Here is a 24,089-nt window from a genome sequence, read left to right on the forward strand (position 1 = left end):
ATATAATGTGTACACACACATACACACACACACACACACACACATACATCAGAGCTTATTTGTAGTGACAATTAAGAATGGGGTCCTATCTCTGCAGAGACATGGATGAGGTTAGGATATGCCCCTCTCAAAGTAAACAAATAACTAAAATGAATTGTTTTAACATGATCCTTCCATACCTAGTTTTCATGTTGTGAAATAGTTCTGACCAAGAAGTAAGACTTGCCCCAACTCTTTTGAACTTTCAGAAAGTAGCTGAAGTGAAATACCTCTAGCAGAACCTTTTTTAACTAATTAGTTGGGATATTATTGTTCAGACATGATCCTGTGCCTATATAACCTTTGTTTGGCTTTAGCTTCCATGTTACATTTCAATGTTACACTTGAAATAGTTGTTGCCTCTGCCAATCTGCTTATGTTACATTCCAAAGTAGTCAAAAGGTTTTCATAGAAGTTGTCTGGATGTCATTCACCACTTTCTTTCTATAAAACCTTACTGAAACTATACCTCCAGTTTCAGTTTAACTCTTAATGGTCAAAGTTAAATAAAGCCAGGAGAAAGGAACAATGTTCAGATGTATGGTGTGTGTTTCTTCATCACCACATCAATTAAGGCTCAATGTGCTTTCACTTTTAGGATGTTGGTTTTCCGGGGGTCAAGAATAGGCAACTGGCAGGCCCTGAGCCCTCTTTGATTGCAAATCCTAAAAGTTGATGGCTGTTTTGAGACAAGCAACCAGCAAAAACTTTCATGTGGATTATAAAATAGGCTTCACCCAGTTACTGAAGGTTGGTTGGGGTAGAGAAATCTCTTAAAATCTATTCCAAGAGGAGGCAGGGGAATCCTGGCCTTCCCCAATTGGATCCACCAGTTTCTAACTCACGCTCTCTCACTTTGGTCTGGGAACATTAAGTGAGTTCATTCCTTAGCTATCAAAAAGTTGCCACCATGGCTGTCCAACCCTGTTTAAACTGTTGTAGAATATAAACTTCATAGGGTACTTAATTTGCAATTCCCTGGAATTAAGGAAAGTCCAAATCTTAATTAAGTTTTAAGAACTCCACGTCCTTTAAGTGAGTAGGTGTTACTGAAGTTAGGCCAGTTCCATAAGCCTGAGGAGACTTGTGGTTTGATGAAAGCTAAATGGTTACCTCTGCCTTGTCTGCACTTTCCATGTGTGTGTTTTGACTTCAGACCAAGAGTCATCAAATGATTTCTGGGGGGGGGAGGGGAGCAGAACTGCAGAGATGAGGATGGAGGGAGGAGAAACACTGCTTTACTCCAGGGAGAAAGGAACAAAGATGATGTTTCTTTTTCTCAGTGTTATGTCACTGACTTTTAACAATGTTGAATTGATGCCATTTGCCAAGAAAGTCAAAAGCAGTCAACTTTAATCACTGCCATTTGAATTCAGTGGTTAATGCTGAACATGAAAAACAATCGGTCTGGGATTTTTATTTTTTATGAGTCCCACTTGTGGGGTCACTCAAGATTTTTATTCTAATCTAGATCAGCCTCCCTCAAGTTAATGTTGGTCTTTGGCCATGGTGGAATTTCTGGGAGTTGCAGTCACAAGACATTTGAAGAGCACCACATTTCAGGAAGATTTATTTAGATCATTGATGTATTCATGACCCAAGTTAGGGCATGTAACTTGTACAATGCTGACACAAGTCAGGAGCCCCACAACCACAGTTTGCAAGGTGGGAATAGAATGGTGAATATGAAAAAAATACCTCTAAACAGATGGTGCTAGAAATATTTTTTTTAAGACAGTTGTAAGTAGCTCTTGGCAAAGTTTTGAATCTCTGGGGACCCAATCTGGATAATACATCAATCTTTAAGCATTGCTGTTCAGGCTGCAAATTCTTGATCCCTGCAAAATATAATTTAACAACCCCTACTTCTCCAACTTGTTTGTGTTTGAGCTGGCTGGTTTGTGCCAGCTATAAACCAATGTGAAAGATGGAAAGCTCCTGGGGCCAAAGTGTCACCAAGTGACTCTGAGCAGAATACAGGCAAGTTTAGATGACAGGGCTCAATAACAAGGCCTTTTAAGACTTAGGTTCACCGTCTCCTTATCCAGAGTAGGCTCATTCTGTCTGAGAGATCTGTGAAGAACTGGAAGGACTTAGGCATTGCAGCCATACAGTCTCTTCCAAACAAGACCTGAAAAACCTATTATGGTCAACTGGGTTCATTTCCAAATGTGTGTGACTATGATTGATTGAGTGAGTGAGGGAGGGAGGGAGGGAGGGAGGGAGGGAGGGAGTGAATTGCTATGCTGATCAATGAATGATAATTTCGATCTAGGTAAAAAAACCCACTCACTTATTCCTCCTCGTGATCCTATTAAATGGCCTTTTGTACTTTTTCAAACCAGCTAATAATAAATTTCTTTACATATATTTTACTTAAAAGACTTTGAACAACTATTTTATCTAATGAAACCTCTTGACCTATTTTTACAATCTTTGATGCTGCCATTTTGAACATTGAGTGTAACAGTGTGATGAGCCAGTGTAGTTTCTTCCATATCTATGGGAAATCAATTCAAGATGATAGATAGATAGATAGATAGATAGATAGATAGATAGATAGATAGATAGATAGATAGATAGATAGATAGATAGATAGGCAGGCAGGCAGGCAGGCAGGCAGGCAGGCAGGCAGGCAGGCAGGCAGGCAGGCAGGCAGACAGACAGGCAGACAGGCAGGAAGAGAGAGAGAAAAAGAAAAATCAAAGTTACTAGAAAATCCTCTCAATATTTTTCATTATAAGATATAGATTTTTTTTCTTTTAATAGATCTGCTTCACTTATCACATTTTGTTGCCTTCATTATTAAGCAATTGTTCCAAGAAAGTTGGGTGAAAGTTAGATTTCGCAAAAATTTTGCAAGCTCGGCTATTCTAAGGGATCATGATAAAATTAAGCAGGGCTTCTAAATTAGTTTTTCCTCCACATTTGACTCTCTTCCTCTCTAACCCTCCTCCTAAAAGTGGATGTACTGGATTAAAACTGACTCTAAAATGACTGAAATTAAATTTGAATTAATTACATATAATTAAGAAGCTTACTCCTTTTGCATATTTTTTTCTTCTTCTGCTAAGATAAAAACTGCCATTCACCAGCAACTGAACAAATACAGATATAATCTCATAATGTAATTCACTTCTTTCTCTCCTAAAAGAATACTGCTAATAAAAAAGTTTATTTTACTTGTTTTAAACACCTGTTCTATAGAACAGTTCTCCCATTGTATCTGTAAATAAATCTGACATCTTCTGCATTCTACATCTAGCTTAAAAAAAAAGTAAGGTCAATTGTTTACATGTCATAATTCTTTCCAGATTTTTTTTTTTTTTTTAAAAAGCTATATTTAGCTCCATGTATATTGCTAACATCCAGTTAGCTCCATTTTCCAAGTTTTGTAAACTTTGCCTGTTTCATATTAGGATGACAATGGAAAACATTAAACTTTTCTTTCAACAACAGTCACTTGTTAGTTTATTTTGGACATGCATCAACCAATGGGGATTTTGGCTGCATTTATTGAAATACAACGAAGGAGATGCCTTTCGCATTAGCTAACAATCTACACTTCCATTTTCCAACATTTCATGCGGAATGAGTCCTATAATACTGTTTGGATATATCTAACAGAGAACCAATTGGTGCGGTGGTTAAGACACCAGGCTAAAAACCAGGAGACTGTGAGTTCTAGCCTCATCTAAGGCACAAAACCTCTGGGTGACCTTGGATAAGTCGCTCATTTCCTCAGCCTGGAAAGCATGCAAGAGCAAACCACTTCTGAAATCTTTGCCAAGAAAACCGTAGGGACAGGTCCAGGCAATCACCAGGAATCACCAATAATTCAAAGGCAGGCACACGTACAGACAAATACTGTCTCATTATTTTCTCCTTAGATGTGTAAACAGTTATCTCCATAAAACAGATAATGTCATCCTGCTAGAAGATTACAGGTGTTTACAAATACATTTTCCTGCTATTATATTTCAATGTTTCTCTGGTTAGTTGCAATGGTGCATCTCAAAGGGATCCTTGCCAGGTGCATGGGGGGGGGCAAGGCGGGGCAGGGAGGAAAACAAATCAAGTTGACAGTCCTGACCTTACCCTTGAAGCCACATGCCTTTAAAATATGGATTAAAAAGCAGCCAGGTTTGAATTACACAGTCAAAGCTCTTAACACAAAAAAATTGAAAAAGAATGAAAAGAAAGAAAGCAATACAAAGGGCTAAAGGGGTCACAGCTATTACACTGATTCTTTTGACCTCTCCATGGAGGATCTTATGCACTGCCCAGCATAGAGCTAATTAAACTGTCTCACATCAGGCACAAATAGCATCCAAAAGGGAGGGAAACTTTGCAAGGGAAGAAAAATCAAAACATTATCCTCAAAATAATGGGGATAGCATAGTATATTCAGGGGTAGGCCACCTTGGCTCTTTTATAACTTGTGGACTTCAGCTCCCAGAATTCCTGAGCCAGCCATGCTGGCTCAGGAATTCTGGGAGTTGAAGTCCATGAGTCATAAAAGAGCCAAGGTTGCCTACCCCTGGTATATTATACTATACAATATAGTATTCTTCTAGGAACACTGGACCACACTCTTTTTCTGAATATTTCCATATCTTCTGGGTTTGGGAGCTGAGCATTTTTTTATTTTTTATTTTAGATTTGTGTTATTAGTATATAAACATTTCTATAGCTTGTATCTCTATATTGCCAAGTTTCTGGTGATCATGAAGAGTTCCTGATCAGTTGAAGACCAACCCTAGAAATCAACAGAAAAGGCTGATTCGGGATATTCAGAAGGCATGAACTATTAATGTTCATGTCTTAAGAGAGATTGTTTAACTTTAGAATCTTTAGTTTCTTGATTGTGAAAAGAAAACTTAAGGAACAAATCTCTATATGATACATTTTGGCAGTACTAAAGATGTCAGTGCATCATTTGACCAATTTACTTGAAGAAGTCATGAAATACCATGCTATATTAAATGGGGTTCAACATTGTTTCTTTGATGTCTTTGTTGTGGCATGTAGTTTAGGGTAATCAACAAATAAAAAAACCTGAAGTGTAATTTTCAACAGTATTAAATGTAATGGAGAAACTCTTTAGGAAAGCGTTTGAAATACTTTTCTTGCTAGTACTGTCTGCTCTCAAAGTGTGGTGGTTCTAATGTGAAGAATTTAAAAAAAATGCATCTCGTCTTTTAGGAAAGCAACAGAGTTAGTGTGGCAGAATATCTGTGAACAGAAGATTCTAGGTTCAAATCCTGCCATTTCCAGTTTTAGAAGAAGGAGATAGGCTGGGATCCTAATAAAGGTCTCTTACATGGAGATAAAAATACTGGATTGTGAGGGCAGATAGATCCGTGAGTATTCCACTTGGACCAGAAGCCAAGTTAAGACATTGTGCACACATATATAGGCCAGGCAGCTGAGATCAGCCTTCAAAACAGCCTTACAATTCCTCAAAAGGATGGTGCTATTTTAAAGCTTCAAAAAGTAATCCTTCACTCCCCTAATATATTTTGCAAAATCCCTTTCTTTAATGCTTTGCATAGCCCTAAGGAACATGACTATATATATATATATATATATATATATATATATATATATATATATATATATATCTTTGGTTATTCGGGTTTTCTCCCACGTAAAAATGCTCCCACGTAAAAATGCTCCTTGAAGCACGAAGCTGAAAACACCAGCCTGAAGATGACGAATGGGACTTCATCGAAATGTTGCCAAGATACTTCCATTTACGCGGGGGAGAAAACCCGAATAACCAAAGACCTACATACAAAACCCGCGAAAACCTCAGAATATATATATATATATATATATATATATATATATAATTATATATAATATATATATATAATATATATATATATATAGGTCTTTGGTTGTTCGGTTGGACAACCGAAGATGTTGGACCAGGGAAGATGTTGGTTCCTCTTTTTTGACTGAGTTCTTATGTTCTTCAATGCGTGCACTTATTTAAGCCACACCTTAAAGCCACAGGACATGAAATTGACTTTAAAAATACCAGAACCATTGCCAAAAGTGAACATTTTAATAACAGAATAATCAGAGAAGCCATCGAGATAGAAAAACGCCCACACAGCATGAACAAGCGAGATGATACCTCCCGCCTACCAGCCATTTGGAAACCCGCCCTTATTGACAAACGACTCCCTAACACAAAAAATGATACCAGACCCACACTCACAAAAACCACACAGGATGTCACCACCACACATCCACGCAAAAAACAAACCCAAAGCCACACCGATGATGAGGCACGACCACAAACCAGAAGCCAGACCACAGCTGCATCATTAGCCACTTTAAACCCCTCCAATCCATACATGAAGCAAACTGACACCCTCCATGAAAATGAGGCACGACCACAAACGTGAAGCCAAAAAATAGCAAGGCAGCCCAAAATCTTAAACCCCTCTGCAACTCAGACTAACCTGAGCACAACCAAACAGAACACTCCCCCAGCCAATCAGAGCACAGCCAACCCCCCAGCCAATCAGAGCACAGCCAACCCCCCAGCCAATCAGAGCACAGCCACGCCCCTAACCAATCAGAACACACCTCCACCCAATCAGAACACAGCCAAGCTCCCACCCAATCAGTTCATACCCCCACTGGCAGTTAAAAGGAAGAAACAGCTAAGACCACACATTGCTGCTCGAAGCACGAAGCTGAAAACACCAGCCTGAAGATGACGAATGGGACTTCGTCGAAACGTCGCCAAGACACTTCCAATTTTACGCGGGAGAAAACCCGAACAACCAAAGACCTACATACAAACACCCGCGAAAACCCTCAGAAAACAAATATATATATATATATATATATATATATATATATATATATATATATATATATATATATATATATATGTAGGTCTTTGGCTGTTCGGGTTTTCTCCCGCGTAAAATTGGAAGTGTCTTGGTGACGTTTCGACGAAGTCCCATTCGTCATCTTCAGGCTGGTGTTTTCAGCTTCGTGCTTTGAGCAGCAATGTGTGGTCTTAGCTGTTTCTTCACCAGCCTGAAGATGACGAATGGGACTTCGTTGAAACGTCGCCAAGACAGTTCCAATTTTACGCGGGAGAAAACCCGAACAAAGACATATATATATATATATATATATATATATATATATATATATATATATATAAAGTAGCTTTTTCCTGACTGGCCAGCAATGTATATTTACGTTCTAATCCTGCTTTCCACATAGCATTCACTTTCACCTAGTTCTCCATTAAGGGATACCATAATAAATATGTGAAGGTTTATGGGTCAGCTAATATGTCCAAGCTCAGGAAATGACTATATACTTCATTTTATTTTGTAAACAATAATTTTAGATTACTAGAGAGAGCCGTGGTTAGAATGCAATATTGCAGGCTAATTCTGCTGATGGCCAGGAATTCAATCCTGACTGGCTGAAAATTGACTCAGCCTTCCATCTTCCAAAGTTGGTAAAATGAGGACCCAAATTGCTGGGGGAAATATGTTGACTCTGTAAACTACTTAGGGAGGACTGTAAAGCGGTATATAAGTCTAAGTGCTATTGCTATTGTTATATAGCAGACATAATTACCTGAGTTTTTTCACTGATATATGTGGAATCATTAGGACCATTTATACATTAGCCAGAATTAGTCTTGGGTCACTGATAAAGTAGTATTGTGGCAGTCCGAGGAATGAATTTCTTCCCTATCTGAAGATATAGAGATAGACAATGGTATGGAATAAAGTAAAGCAGCTCCATAAAACTCCACTCCATAAAAATGTGTAAGTTTTTTCTTCTTGGCAGAGAAAAATATCATTCCCCCACTCTTCAGATATTTCCTATAGTTTTTCCTGCTGATTGGAAAATGTATCTGGCCAAACCAGACATCAAGTAGGTCGTATTTCTTACATGAGCCTTCAGATTTGAGTTTCTAGAGCCCCAAGTTGGAAAAACATAAATCAATTCAGATTGGAAAGATATATCCCACATTACACCGGCAATTTTCTTCCAAACTTTCTTTCCTCTGTAACTTCTGAAAAAATTCCCCCAAATATATTTCTGGAGCATCCCCAGACAAGATTTAGACATTGCTCAGGAGAAAGAAGGAGAGTTTTTCATCCCAGGGGCTGCCAGCCAGCCAGAATGCAATGCAGAACCGTACAAACATGCTTGCCTGGCTGCACTGAATCCAATCTCACGTAGTCCAATATTTTGGTTTGAGCAATGATCGTAAGATATTCCTGGGAAATTGACAAGCAGAAATGTAAAATAGAGCTTCCTTATACACTTCTTCCTAGATTTGGCATTCACTGATCAACTACCTCTAAGTATGGTTTAGGAGGCTAACCTTTACAGTTGCATGTGATGAGGGTAATTAAGCGAGACAGTTTTGCTTAATGACCCCCTACCCTCTGCTTTCCCTAATGCGGTCATTAAATGAATGTCCTGGACTCCCAAGGCCTCCCCCAATCACTGAGGCACCCCATCTCTGCTTCCTGCTCCTTGTGGTCCCCCTCCATCCTTGGCTTTCTTCCCATCCAGCTACTCAGCCACCCAAGGAAGCCACCTGCCCTGGTAGCATCTGCAATAGTAACATGTTCTGCCCAGATTTAGGTTCCCTTAGGTGGCTGAAGGAAATAGGCCAAGATTTCCAGGGATCCAATGGGATGTGGGGGATAGGTGGGGGGCAGATCATAAGTAGCTTTGAGGGGAGGGTGTTGTAACTTCAAACGGTTGTTAAGTGACCAGTCACACATCAAGGGCTACCTATACTAAAGCGCCTAATATTATTATTACCTTTTAAAGTAATTCTGAATCATTCTTTTGGTTTTTGGCAAATGAAGGAAAGGCTCAGTTTGTTTTCTAAGGGAATTCCATTACTACTGTAGCAATGTTGAATGCACTTGTGCATCCTGATCTCCTCAGATATGCATGTATATCTCACTAAAAAGTTGCTCTGTCTGGCATTTTATTGCCAATTTTTACAAATCTGCTTCCTTGGGGTGGTGTTCTATTAACGTTTCTGTATTTTTCCTAAACTGCAAAGTGGAGGCAGGTAGAAAATAATCATTTGGCTTAATGTATAGTCCTCTGGTAATCAGTCCAATCAATTTGTCAAGTTTTCAAGCAATCAGGTGTCATCTGAAAGATACATGTTCTTTCTTAGTGTAAAAAATAACCATGATTGCCGTCCTGACATTCATAGTTGCGTGAGAGTATTTACTTGACTTCATCAAGGTTAATTACAGGTAAACAAGCATAGGGCTGGTGATTCAGAGTGCTGAAATTGAGTCTATTTATTCCAGACAATACAATGCATCAGAATCTCCAGGTCCCAGTGATCACAGACTAATGATTCAAGCCACCTTCACATATTGGAAATGCATATAAATGCGAGAATTGCACTGCCATAGCAGGCTGTGGATATCTATGCTTGTTTCAGCCGCAGAAGGAAACCATTGTTTTCACAAGTAGGCTCCTGTTCACATGGAGAGATCCCTCCCAAGGTGTACTTCAAAAGCAAATTGATTAGGAAACAATCCACATTTACCCCCACATCACTCCTCCGCAATGTTTATTGCAATTGCTTGAAGTGTTGGGAAAAAGCTGAGAAAAGAAATTGTCTCACTTGCATGATACACTTTCCTTGAATCAAACCATAGAGTAGAAGGACTTGGACTTTCTACTTGTAGAAAGTCTAAGCTTCATCAGAGTGACTGATTGGAGGAAGGAGATATTTTCACAGATTCCTCCCACCTCATTCCTCTGGGCCCACCTCTTCAGTAAAACTGTTCCAGTGGGTTGGGTGACCCTGTGGAAGGTTATGAAAGGCAATGCTGGGGAGAAGTAGAAAATTGTTCTTCCTTTTTGGAGTGGAGTGCCTCCTGACCTGAACTTCACCCATGGAAAATTTGAATAACTCTGCATGTTCTTATGTTCTCAGACGTCTTTGTTGGTCCTTGGGCACCACTATAATCACTATAAAATGTATGTTGATGTTAAGTATCCTTTGGATAAGAGCCTAGGGCCACCTTTTTTGTTTCTTTCCCATAAAAGACAAATTTCTTTTTTATGTCATTAGCCTTTCAAACTTTTTGTAAGCACTAATTATTTCATTTGCTTTTACAAGCATGAAGCTAAGCAGTATGAGAGTTGGAAGGATATAATTCTGTGAGCAGCCTACTAGAAAACTGATGTTGCTCATATTCAGTCTAAATAATAAATCAAGCATAGAGCTGCATAACAATATCTTTAGATATATGTTACTGAAAGCATCATTTGTGACTTCCATAGAACAAGTTTCTGGCACAAATACTTGACGAATTGTTCTCAAAACAAGAAAGATCTAATGTGTATAAAATGAATTCTGGATCATGCCCATAACTAAAATGTGTGAAGAACCAATTTAGTGTTAAGATTAAACTGTTTATTACTTTCACTTTTACATTTTGATCAGCAGAAAGTGTTTCTTAAATAATTCAATTATTTAATTTATTTGTTCTTCTTTACCTTTGTGACCAGTCAGTGCTAGGTAAAAATGCTTTTTTTAAACTAACAAAATAAACAGATTCTGCATCATGATTGTGTTGTTCTTATGCTGACAGATTAAGTATGATAAATCAGAATCAGAAGATTTCAGTCAACCATGCTGGGAAAAATAACCCCTTGCCATAATTTCCCATATGGAAGTAAATTTCACTGAAATCAACAGAATTTCTAGTTGAAATGTTTATCCAAGTGCTGGGCAGAAATCCAAGTGCCAGGATTTGTTTGAATTCTGGTATGCAGGCATAGCCTAACCATAATGGAAAGAATGATGTACAGCTGTGGAGGAAATGCCAGGAAGAAAATCTGAGATGTAAAATGCTTTATTAGAAATCTTGCAAACACCCTACAATGATTTCTAAAAGATGAAACTTCCTTCTCAGTAAACATAGGTAGAATTTTAAAATAAACTCCCCAGAGATCCCAAGTTCTGTCTTTTAACCTCAGCAAACCTTACTAAACTGGCGTGCATCTAATCAGGAATATCACAACAGCCTTTTGGGTCAAAGGCTAGCTGACCCAACCTCCTGTATCTTGCAGGTGCCAATCATACTCTATATGCAGATGCCCAAGAGGGCAAGATCTATTATTGGTCCCATTATTACTGTCTTGTGATATTTATTTATTTATCATATTTGCATGCTGCCCAACTCCAGCAACTCTGTAGAGATATGCTGGGTATAATTTAGAGACATCAGGACTAGGAATCCTTGCAAATTCTTATCTAAGTTACTGGTTATCATGACATTTTATAATGTGCATTTCTTGGCTATTTATTCATTGTGTAAAATATCTCATTTTGATCAGTCTACTAGTTATATTAATGAAGCTTAGAGTAATCCAAAATGAAACATTTGAAACAGATCTTAAATAAGCATTTACTCTACTTTCATCTATTCTTTCTGATCCTTAATTCTTACACAGAGGCTACAGAAGGCTTTAAGAATATTGATTAATCTAATCAGCATCAGGCTGAGGGGTTGCAGATAGCATATTCACCTACAGTTCTAAACTTGTGCTTATATTCTAGCAAAAATAACCACTGAAAGTTTTGGGCTTGCTATGCCATGAGTTTTTAATCAAGCCATTTAAAATATATTTTAAAAAAGATTTAAAATTTGAGATTTGATCATTAGAGATTTGTGCTTCTGTCAAATTATGCTCCATCTTGGCATTGAGGAAAAGAGATAGATAATTTAATAAAGATACTAGGTAAAGTTAATCTCTGATTATTCTTCCCACTTACTTGATATCCCAGGTCTTAGTCGTGATTGAATCAAGATAATTATATATATATATATATATATAAATGGGATATGGGAATCTGTAAATGTCCAAGAAAGGACATTAAGATGGATCAGAGGATAACTTACCCAAGTATATCAGAGGCAGAATTAACACTGCAATATTGCAGCACCTGTTTGATTCTTGTTCCTCCCTTTCTGGATGCCAGAGGGTTCCATTAACATACAGTCCATGCATAGGGAATAGTATTAGTCCATGTATTCTCCCACCTCTTTTTCATATTCATTACCACAGTTAAATTAAGTTGGTGGGCCAGCCATAAATATCCTGACTTCCATTTTGCCTTGCCCTCTTATGCTGTCTTCAGCTTTCCAAAAGATTCTACCCCAAGCAAGGTACTAACTACAGTTCCAAATAATACCAGAATTTGTGAGTCACTTTGGAAGAACTAGTTTTTCTGTCTTTTGTTAAACTGAAAGATTCTAGGAAATACAAATTGAAGCCAGACAGAAGAGTGTCTGGTAGGTGCCAAAAGAGACTCCACATTGACTAGTCAGTACTTAACTGATAAGTTCAATAAAATGAGAATGACTTCTTGCCTGTTTTCTGACAGCTACTGTGATTTGCTGAATTTTTTGTTGTGTCTAAAATTTCTCATTTGCTAGCTATCACTTTCACTTATCTGTTGGCAGCTCAGAAGGATGAAAAATCCTATCATGTATAAGTTACCTATAGAATGGTAAAGAAGCATCTATGTGTCATTACCTCTTCATGTCTCCTACTAAGTCAGTATGAACAAAATGTTTCCAGTTTCCTGCACTCAGCACTTATCTAATTGCCCCCAAATTGAAAACACTCTGTATTTTTGGCTCAGCAATTCAGTGAGTTCATTTTCAGAGTATGCACTGCTCTGTTTTGACTCTTAATATGGAACAAATGCATTAGTTTTACTTGTAAACATTGCCATAATAACTAACATAGGTCTTACGCGGCAAACTCTGAAGACTCATATATATTAATCTGGTTGTTTTGCTTCATACATTAAAAATTCCGCCATTAATAATACACACACTTCCAAGATTCAATGGCAACTGACGTAAATTCATGGGCAAATTTGAGATAGTTTCCAGATATCCCAAAACTATAGATCCCTCTGTCCACACAATTCAGCTAATTTACAAGTCCTCCTACCTCACATATGGTACATAAAATAATACTGATGCTTGCCAAAGAAAACATACTTAACTTATTTAAGCTTCAATGCCACTCAATTCCAAATAGCTTTGACTATAATAAGCAACAAAAACATTACAATGAAATTGTAATACTAAAAATAACTGCCCCTAACTGTTTCAGGACCCCCTAATCGTCATTGTCCTATAAAGCTGTGGCTTCATGATTTTTTTGGAAACCAAGAAAACGTTGGACAAGCTTATCAGTGGACAAGCTATTCCACAAAAAGGCAGCACTAAGAAGGCTCAACTGTGGAGGGCATTATCTTGAGTGGGGAACTTTTAACATGTTTTATTTGCCACCTCATACCAGACAGACAAGTTCAACCAGAGAAGACTTCTTGAAGCTCTCTAAGCCAGGCACGCTGGCTGAGGAATTCTGGGAGTTAAAGTCCACAAGTCATAAAAGGGCCAAGTTTGAAGACCCCTGCTCTAAGCTTTGAGCCTTCAGAGTTGACTACAGCACCTTCAACTGTACCCAGAATTCTGTTTAGTTACTCTACTCTACACAGAGAAGTATTTGATGAGGCAGCATATTTTTCCTCCAGCTTTTACCCAAACCACTTCCATTTTTCCTTCCAAAAAGGAAAAACATTGAAGGAGACCCTAGGGATCAGTGTGTGACTTTCCAAGACTTGATGCAAAAGCTTTGGCTAAGATCAAATCTAGTATCTGTTCTTATCAGTTTCATGCTTCATAAGTCCTTTATTTTCCTGCTCCTTCCTGCTGATATCCCAGTTGTTGCTACTTATTTCAATTATCTTGTTTTTGCAAAGCCCAGCAGCTGGTAGGTACTCTAGCTTCCAAACAGACATAAGCAAATCTAAGAGTAATTGCAGTACCTTAAATGGAAACCCCCTGATTGGTATGGAACCTGTCAGCTGCCTTTGGCTGCTCCCCAGAAACTCCCTTTTAATGGAAAACTTCCAGACTCTGATTTTCCATCTTAGGGTTTTTGATCTTTTTTGAACTGGGCAGGCCTTCAGATAGAGAAATGCAAGGCAGATGTGTGATTTCTCTGCATGAAATTGTCAAATTGATTTTGATCCAGTCATTTCCCTCGAGATCAATGTGGTGGTATTTGGGAAAAACCTGGGAAACAGAGTAAAGAGATGTGCCTAGGGAACGGTCAGATAAGAAAGACTATAGCCCACAGCTGCACAGTGGAAAGAACAAGAGGCTCTCTAGGGATCCTCCTTATGTTCACCGGATGTAAAAGTGAGGGCAAAGGTAAGATTCTATTCATGTAGTCTTACAGTAAAGTAGAATTCATTTATCTGGTCATGTTTCCAGGAACAACATTGCTGTTGTTTCATTAATGAACAAGCTAAAATATGGCTTCTCAAAGACAAACGTCGCTTTGTCCCACTGTAAATATTTTGTCACACTGTAAAATTCCTTTAGTGGCATACATAAAAGTGTTGGCACTAAATCAAACATTACTCATCAGGCAGGAAAGTATATTTCAGTTCTGATTTCCTTTTGTTTGATGCAAGGACAGCAAATCTTCCCTGGAGAAAACTGTCATTAAATCTTCTGAAAACTTAGGAAATGCAATTTTAATATGCTACATAATTCTTCTGATGCTAAAAAAAAGCAAAAAACCACCCTCCCCCTTCTTTATGTTTTGTGAAATGTCTTCCAGATGTTCAATAAGATATAATTTATTTATACAAATGCTGGCAAGCAATTCCCATCATTATTTAAAAAGAAAATTATATGCAGTACAACAACTTGGGTGATACGCACTGTGCCAGGAATAAAGCCATTCATCCTTGATTTCTCCAAAATTTCCAAGTTAGAGCACACAAGGGCTCTGCTCCAGGCCCCAAACTGGAAATTATGACCCTGAGATAAATTAGTATAAATATACCAGACTCCATACTGGTTTGTGGACAATGATTTTTTTTTATTTGTTTTGTTGATATTTATACTTCCCTCCGTAGGTGACTTGTACCATCTAGGTCGGATGATGAGAAAATGACTAAACATGTGTCCTGACATTACAGTGCAGGATCTACCCCTCATTTGTGTATGATATGGTGACACAAGTGTGAAAAGGATGGAATTTCACAAAGATAGTACACATTTTATTATCTGCTCCCCCACTCACCCTATCCGTATGCCTGGGCCAGGGGTAGGCAACCTTGGCTTTTTTATGACTTGTGGACTTCAACTCCCAGAATTCCTGAGCCAGCATGGCTCAGCTTGGAAACCTCTCCCTTTCCCCTCAGCATGGCTGGCTTAGGAATTCTGGGAGCTGAAGTCCACGAGTCATAAACGAGCCAAGGTTGCTTACCCCTGGCCTGGGCTGTCTCTTTCCTTATACTGTGCAATAATCATGGTTGATAAATCAAGTCTGCAGGAAGAACCCATCACCAGTTAGGCTCCTGATTCCTTCCTTCACTCCCTCTGGGAATCTACTAAATCAGTCTCAGTAGGAAACTTAGATGGCCATCCAGATCTTGCTGATCTACAACTTCTAGAAGCCCACCAACATGGTTAATAGGAAGGGAAATTTGTAGTTAATGAGAAGAGATTTGTAGTTCGATAACATGAAAAAAGTTCCTCATCTCTCATGGTTCATCTTTACAACCTGAAGAATTTCTAGATTTCTGATCCCACAGCCATTCCTCACAGAATTTATCAGCCTCTGATTTAATCCTTCTTCCATTGGTGCATAATAAGGTAGCCATTAAATACCAAGTAGTTTCCTGTTATCTGAATACACTTTGAAGTTGCTACCCTCTTGAGGTGACAAGTCTGGAAACTCAAACAGGAAACTCAGGCTGCAGGATTGACTACCCATTGTTTTAAAAACTTTGTTAGCTTACTTTGTATCCAGTAAAGAACTTTAGATATATATAATAGACAGGCCATTATGTGATACTGCATCAACATAAAGATGCACATTTTAACCTAGCAGGGGTTTGTTTCTTCAATTGTCAAATTAATCAAGATGGAAGATTCTCCTGGAAAAAAAAGTACTCAATAAGTTACTTCTGCTAAAAGTTTCAAAGATTTGTAGATCAGCACTTCCAGTTAAGTTCTTAACTAATTTAACAATATCCAGCCAGTTTGAAGCAAAGCTGTAAGTCATTACAACCAGATGTTTCTACAATGTTGCTCTCTATCTAGTCAATACTGCCACCTCCTGGGCAGTAAGAGAATGACATAAAGTATTATTGGATTCCTTCTTTTTCAGTAACAGTAATTTTTATTTAACTTTTTTTTAGTTGACAGAAATAAATACATTCTCTGAGTCTGAAGGTCTGATTCTTCCAACTGTTTATTACTTCAACATTCCTAAAGCTTTTATATCTAGGCTCCACAAAAATCTAAGAGCATTAGAATTAGAGTTTTCTATATCTACTGCTGTCATCCCAAAGATGCTTTTCCATGAGGCAACTGGACTTTCTTGTTTTTTCTTTGAAAATATTTGCTTCTCATCCAAGAAGCTTCTTCAGTTCTGACTAGATGGTGGGGAATGGAAAGGTTTATAGTCCTTGCAGACAGATGCTCATTTGCATTCTTTTAGGAAGTCGTTAATGCTACCTGGAGGCTTATCTGTGTCTTTAGGGTCATCTGAATAGTGCAAATGGGTGTGGAGCCTTCTTGGAACTGTTGAAAGGACTATGTTGTAGACTGGAGATGGAAGATGTCATATCCCTCCTCCTCTGTTGAGAGAGGGCTGTTCAATTTTGACATAGATGGCCTCTTTGAAACACCTACAAAGAAAAACAAGAAAATCCAGTTGCCTCATGAAAAAGCATCTTTGGGATAACTATGACCTGGATGACTGAGAATCTCCATAGACATTACTGCTGTCGTCTGACATTTGTCTGGATTTTATATAGGCCAGTTCTGGTAACATTATTTTCTTCCTTACCACCATGAAAAGAACTGGCAATATTTGTATGATCACAGGACCTAACTTTGTTTGGAGAATCTTGTTTATTTCAGACCTATTTTTAAATAAGGATTTAGGAAGTATTCCTTATTTCCATGCCCCTTTTAACTTTTTATATTAAAATTCTACCTACTGAGTTCCAGTGACTTCTGTTATGGGAGCCAATGTAGTTTTGAGCTGCATCAACAGAGGGTCCTCCTCATGGCTTAGCTTTTCTTTTCTTTCTTTTTCATCTCTCCTGTTATTATTTTTTTCCTCTCATTCCCTTTTACAATAAAAAATGGAAGTTATGAAAGACTACTTTAGTCATTTTCTGATTGGGGTCAAGTGTTCAAGTTCAATATTCCCTCTGCCAGATAACTTGGACTATAATAGAATTTAATCATAAATTTTTAAGTGCTCCCTTGCTGATCACAGAGAAAATAATCTGTTGTTCTTATTTTAAAGGTCATAAAATTGTTGGAATAAGTTAAATATAAATCTTGGACCTTATATATTAACTATAGTGACAATAAAGGGTATATGTTGGATATAAGTATAATTAAATGTTAATCTAAGAAGTTATATTTTATACTACTTTCATTCTTCAGTGAACATCTACATTTTAGTGTTAAGACATTTTATTAACTCAAGCTCTGCGTCTTTAACCACTGAGCCATCATGCCCCTTATTAGCATTTTTAACAATGTCAAAATGACTAAAATGATTTGTGTCAAGATGGTTGAGCTGAAGCCCTTTTATCTTTCCTGAGGAGTCACACACAAGATTAGTGCACTATTTTTGTGTAAAAGTATTAAAGGAATAGTGTTAAAATCTGTGCATATGCATGTAGGTCAGTATTCATAGCTTTTCCCAGGCAAGGTTATAAATTTGATTTTTGATATTTAATCTTTCAAACATCTTTTTTTATATTTGATCTTCTCAGCTGTGTAATAGCTTTGTTATCTGATCATTTCCAGCAGCAAAGGTCAGGCAAAGCTTATGATGAGGCAGCCATTGCAATCCACCTCAGATAAAGTTTATTTATTTTGTGGATGTTTTTATGGTTTTCGTGCTTTTGTTTTATAATTTTAGAATTGTAAGCTGTCTAGCTGTCTATCATCTATCATCTATCTACCTAATTTAGAGACCACCCATCTAACTGATAGAACAACATTTGGAATACTGCAGCCAATTTTGGTCACCATATCACAAAAAATATGTTGAGAGTTTGGAAAAAATTCAGAGAAGAGCAACTAAGAGGATCAAAGGCCTGGAGACTAAAACATACAAAGAATGGCTGTGGGACTTGGGTTTGGCTAGTCTAAAGAAAGAAGAAATAGGGGAGACATGATCTCAGTATTCCAGTATAGGGAAGGCTGCCACAAAGAAGAAGGGGGTCACTTTGTTCACCAGAGCACCAGAGGGCAAGTGCTGATCAAAGAGAGAAGCAACCTGGAATTAAGGAGAAACTTCCTGGCAGTGAGGACAATCAACCAATGGCATAGCTTGCCTCCAGAAATCGTGGGCGCTCCATCACTGGAGATTTTTAAGTAGAGATTAGACCAGTGGTTCTCAACCTGTGGGTCGGGACCCCATTTGGGGTTGAACAACCATTTCATGGGGGTCGCCAAACAAGGCTGTCCGCCATTTTTTCCCCTTTTCTTTGGCCACATCCCTGGCACTCGGTGATGTATAAGTGATTGGGGGGGGTCACCACAACATGGGGAACTGTATTATGGGGTCGCGGCATTAGAAAGGTTGAGAACCACTGGATTAGACAATCACCAGTCTGAGATTGTATAGGTTCTCCTGCCTGAGCAAGGGGCTGGACTAGAAGACCTCCAAGGTCCCTTCCAGTTCTATTCTATTCTATTCTATTCTATTCTATTCTATTCTATTCTATGGGTGGTGTGAATCTTGAATGATCTGGTTCTATTGAGCTAATGGTATGTGTGCCACTTTCATAATAGCACACAATAAGATAAGCAAGTCTAGCTCCAGACAAACCTTCATCTTCTCTAGGAGTATAATTACTACCAGGGAGCCTGGCTGGCTCTCATAGCAATGACTAATAAAATCTCCCTAGAATCAAGCTGAATTCCTGGTGACTTCATACATGCTCATGTAGTTTTCTTGGCAATGTGGTAAACATGATTTGCCTTTGCCTACTTCCAATCCCTTTTTGTATTCCCCAGTGTATCCCACAGCTCTGGCATTCTCTGGTGGTCTATCTTCCAAGTACTAACCAGGCCCAGGCCTATTTCTTCTTCCAAGCCCAGGGTCAGCCAGGAGCTGCCACTAGCTTGAGCATTATAAAAAACAATGTATTTAATTTTATTCTCAGGGACTGATAGGTTGAACACATTATAAATAGAGCATTTAGCAATGTCATAATTATAATTTGCTTGTGTTATATTAGGACTTGCTGTTATTTTTTTTTACTTTGATCAATTTAGTGAACACCAAGTACTAATATTTCCCCTTTCTTCCTTTTTCCCCCCCTCTCCTATCTATGTTTTTTCTAGTTGAGTTCGGAGAATGCAGTCACCTTGGCCAACTGTATGCTGACCGAGATGTGTGGAAACCAGAACCATGTCAAATTTGTGTGTGCGACTCAGGGTCTGTTCTTTGTGATGACATTCGTTGTATAGAGGAAGAGTTACCATGCGCAAATCCAGAGATTCCATTTGGAGAATGTTGCCCTGTTTGTCCAACAGCAACAGACTCACCTGTAAGTTCGACATTTGGATTTAATGCTATTTTCATACCGTTTCATATCAACATTGATTCTGCCTCAGCGCTTAGATGTAAAAAGGGTTCCATTCTCTTGGTTTCACAAGGTATACTCAACTTTAAGAGTCAAATCTTTGGGGTTTGGACAAGGACCTGCTGAAGCAGAGTGCTATTGTTTTTGAGTTTACCTTCCCCAAATATTTTGGTGCTATTTACAAAGGATTTGGTCACTGGTTTAAAGAATGAGATATTAATGTTGGAAAGGGCTAAATAATCTGAGCTATAGGATAACAAAATCCCAGGGTACTTTCTTTTCCATAGGTCTACATTCTATTATCTGTCAGGGAACAAATATTGTCAATAGGAAGAGTTACAACAAAAAGGGTTGCTCTTCCCCTTTCTGTTGTTCTCCCCCTCCCTGTCTCTCCCCATCCCAACATCCTTATCTTTATCTCTGTCTCTCTTCCAGTTAAGCAGGTCGCCAAGGGCGGGACACATTGATTTTGCCAAAAATCTGAGCTGCTGGGACACTTTTCAGATTAGACCAACATCTGCATATAATCTGTTTAAAGGCTGCAGGTTACCCATCCCTGCTCTAAACCACTCCTCACACTCCAGCAGACCGTTTCATGGGGGCCCAGGAAGGTTCACATCCTTCCTTTTTGTATATAACAGAGACCTCTGTCCTTCCTGGGGCGATAGAAGAGAATTTAAAAGTGCCAAAACATCCTGCAGAATATTGTTTTTGCAATCCTTTCCAATCAGGGATCAAGTAAGGAAGTCTCACAGCAATCTCCCAAGAATTGCTCTTCCCACTTTCCCAATGGAAAGATGCTGCTAATGGTTAAGCATTTCAGATCTGGCCTGGACTTGTTATTTAGTTGAATGCCTGGCAAAGATTATGAGTATTTGCTTCCAGCCAAAAGACGTGGATCCAAAGAACACTAAACTCAGTCCCAAGAGAAGGCCCAGCTTGTCCGCAAGTAATTTGCCAAGAGTGAAATTCAACTGGAACTCTCCCATAATGCCTGGATGGTTGGAAAGAAGTTCACACAGAGCACTTGGTTTCTGCTAGTTAAATATGTTCAAAATGTTTGAGTCAGACTTGAGTCAAGATGGAAACTTTTGTAAAATGGAGTATCTCTGTCCATTTTAGGTTTACATGCATACTTTTAACCTTTTACATGCATATTTTTAAATGGAAATTATTTCTTAACTACTATCTCTTTCTTTTATATATCCAGATGTCCCATTGTTTCTTTCCTCACAAAAGTTTGAAAGTCCTGTGGTAACTTTATTCAACTAATAAAATAAAAGTGCTATGCTCAGGTTAACATAAATGGGAATAGGTTTCATTGAATATATGCATCTTACTTCTCAATAAATATATAGAGAATTGAACTATAAAGAGCTCCCCAACCAAGTCTTTCTCTTTTTTAAAGTTTCAGTATAAAATAAAAATACAGAAAAAAGTTAGAAAACCAAGAAAAAAGAAAGTGAAAAAAGCAAAAGTGAGGGAGAAAAAAGTGATGGTTTTTTCAGCACAGCAAAATAAAAAAGCTCAAGCTTTTGTTTTATATTTCACAATATTTCAAACTATTTCTGTAACAAAATTATCAAAACCTAAACTCAAAGTTTTATCCTTTTTATTTCTGAAGAAAATCATTTCCAAATACAAACAAAACTAGGTAATTTGTTCTCTTTAATTAAAACAATTAAAACAATCAGTTTTGCCATTTCTACTAATTTCGTCATCTTTACCATCCATTTTTTCACTGTGGGAAGTAGTATGTCTTTTCATCTTTGTGCATATAAGATTGTCAACATATATAATAACAAAGTCCCTTTTTCTTTTCAAGTGTCAATTTTATATTTATTTGAATGATCTTCTGAATTAAAGTAAAAATCTGGTCCCCGTATTTTTTTTCTTTTTCTTTTGTTTTGTCAGAAGTCCACCAAATATGGTTAAAAGAAATACTTCTTTTGTGGGTGCATTTCCAACATATATTTAAAACTCTTTTATACATTTTTGACAATTAACAACCAGTGTTTCTCAACCTTGCAATTTTTAAGAATCCCAGAATGCCTCAGTTACTGCCCCAACTGTCCATTGCCCAGAGGAATGGATTTCAATTCCCAGAATCCTCAGCAGAGGGAATATAGAAATGGAAGGCTATCACATTTCATAGTGTCCAGTTTGAAGGAAGTCCACATTCTTCAGAAAAGACATTATAAATTAGATTTCACTTGTTAACTTCTATAAATTGACATAATACACTGTTGTTTGTCATTCTTTGCATATGTTCATGAATTTTTCACATAAAAGTGCCCTGAAAGAAGTATAATGCTGTTTATAAAAGTGCCGGTTCACTGTATAATCAATCTTTCATTTGAATGCAAATAATGGAAGTCCACGTGTGAGGAAGACTTTTACAAAGTTTTTTAACAGGCCTGTGTCAGTGGGTAGAGGAAAAGCTTCAAACTACACATAAATGGCTGAGGCCATTTCTCTTCCCATCAGTGCCTATGAGAAAGCATCACACTAAGACAATGGGAGAAAATAACATTTTAGCTGCCCAGCTACTCATAAGGGAGAGTTCTGGATGTCTAGCCTCTGATTAAAGACACTGTGGGTGATACCAAACCTTTAACCAAGGCCATGCCTGCTTGGTAAAGCTGACAACAGCTTCATATATTCCAGGGGCCACGTTAGTTCGTGTGTGCTATATTAGTAATTTCTGGATTAAGACAGCAAAGTCTGCCTTGACTTTTTGGTATGAACTCACTCTGCATGCACATAGACTGTGGACATGTCTGCAAAATTATGGATTTGGACAGTTTTCACATATATAAGACCGCTTGTGTGTAGATCTATAGCAGGATTGGCAATTGCAATCTTGCTACATATGTAGGACTTCAACCTGAAGAGAGAAGAGAGCAGTGCATGCAGTCTGGCCCTTAGCCTCCTAGCTTCCCACTCACCCTAATCTCCAGATATTCAGCCAAGGATCTGGAATGAAGATTAATTCATGGTTGCTTGAACTTGAGTATAGCTTTTCACACAATTGGTGATCTTTATAAATCAGGGTCCTGGATCACATGGAAAGTTTTAACTTTTCCTCATGCAAATACACTCAAGTTCAAATCACCTTCAGACCTCCAGTCATGTGTTGTTGGGGAAAGAACAGATTGGGACTGTGTGTATTGCCTTATGCTCTCTTCACTCTTTTGCTATAAATTATTCAGATCAAGATAAGGAAATTAAAATAAAAGCTTAGACATTTTCAACTTGATTAAGTATGGGTAAACTCTCACCCCTTAGGATCCATCAGGTATACCACAATCTGCTCTCCCAGAGGTTGTGTATGGGGGAATAGTTTTCTCTTGTTCTGTGCACCAGATACCCAACCAAACTATTACAAATTATTCCTGAACTTCTAGAAAATGACATTCCATACTCATGGATTATATTGGAGTTGAAACATATATTTCACCCAAAATGCTATCAATCCCAGTGGCCAAAGCAATGGAAATATTGAGCAGAAAGTGAGAAGGAAAAGGAAAGTCAGCACAAAATTGAAAAAGATGATAACCTTCAATACCGGTTCATTATATTCCTGGGATTAAATTTACATTCTTTATAAAATACAAATTTCTAAGGTAATGTAATATTAGTAGCTGGCAACAGCTATTGAGTTTGTAAGCCATACATGAAACCTATGGTCTTCCCTATGTGGGTGTATTCCAAATCTCATCATGCCCAGCCACCATGGCCAAATGATTGGCATGATGGGAGGTGTAGCCCATGAGGGGTCCTTGAGTTTGCTTGTTTTCTTACAAATGTTTCATTACCCAGACTAGGTAACAGCATGAGGAGTAGCCCAGTTCTGGAGGGTGAGACTTATCCCTGCTTACCCTCAGTCATGTACCAATATATCCATACGATTTCACTCATTTGTTTACATCTTTTGCTTTATTTGAAATTCTAGTTGATTGTTTCAGTTTGCATTTATTTTATATTTAATGCTCAGTCTGACAGTGTTTTGTTTTCCTTTCTAGCCTGATGGAACACGAGTCCAGGGCCCCCAAGGCCCCAGGGGAGAACCCGTAAGTTCAATTAATGTGTTCCTTTGCTTGAACATTGAAATGTTTGAAAATACAATAAGGATGGATAGCTCAATTTACTCTGTTTAGGCAAGATATATTTGTAACATTCCATTAAAACAACATGCATTCGGTTTTTTAGGATTTTTTTTTTTTCATCCCAGAAAATGCATGTTTCAATATGTGTTTCAATCCAATATGCTCATTTGTCTGGGCATTTTGGTCCCTACTTGTATTTTAACAATACAAGAAGGCTAAGTTTT

General features: G+C 38.0%; 1 protein-coding gene across 1 annotated transcript in view; it reads left to right on the forward strand.

Moving 5' to 3' along the window:
- Positions 1-24,089, forward strand: part of COL3A1 (collagen type III alpha 1 chain) — a 73,284-nt gene that overhangs the window by 4,513 nt on the left and 44,682 nt on the right. Inside the window, exons 2-3 of the mRNA XM_039363711.1 lie at positions 19,515-19,720; positions 23,782-23,829. Of these exons, the coding sequence (XP_039219645.1) occupies positions 19,515-19,720; positions 23,782-23,829 (254 nt within the window). The remainder of the gene's footprint in view (positions 1-19,514; positions 19,721-23,781; positions 23,830-24,089) is intronic.

Source organism: Crotalus tigris, unplaced genomic scaffold, assembly GCF_016545835.1.
Source record: "Crotalus tigris isolate CLP2741 ecotype Arizona unplaced genomic scaffold, ASM1654583v1 scf7180000019570.252052, whole genome shotgun sequence".
NCBI lineage: Eukaryota > Metazoa > Chordata > Lepidosauria > Squamata > Viperidae > Crotalus > Crotalus tigris.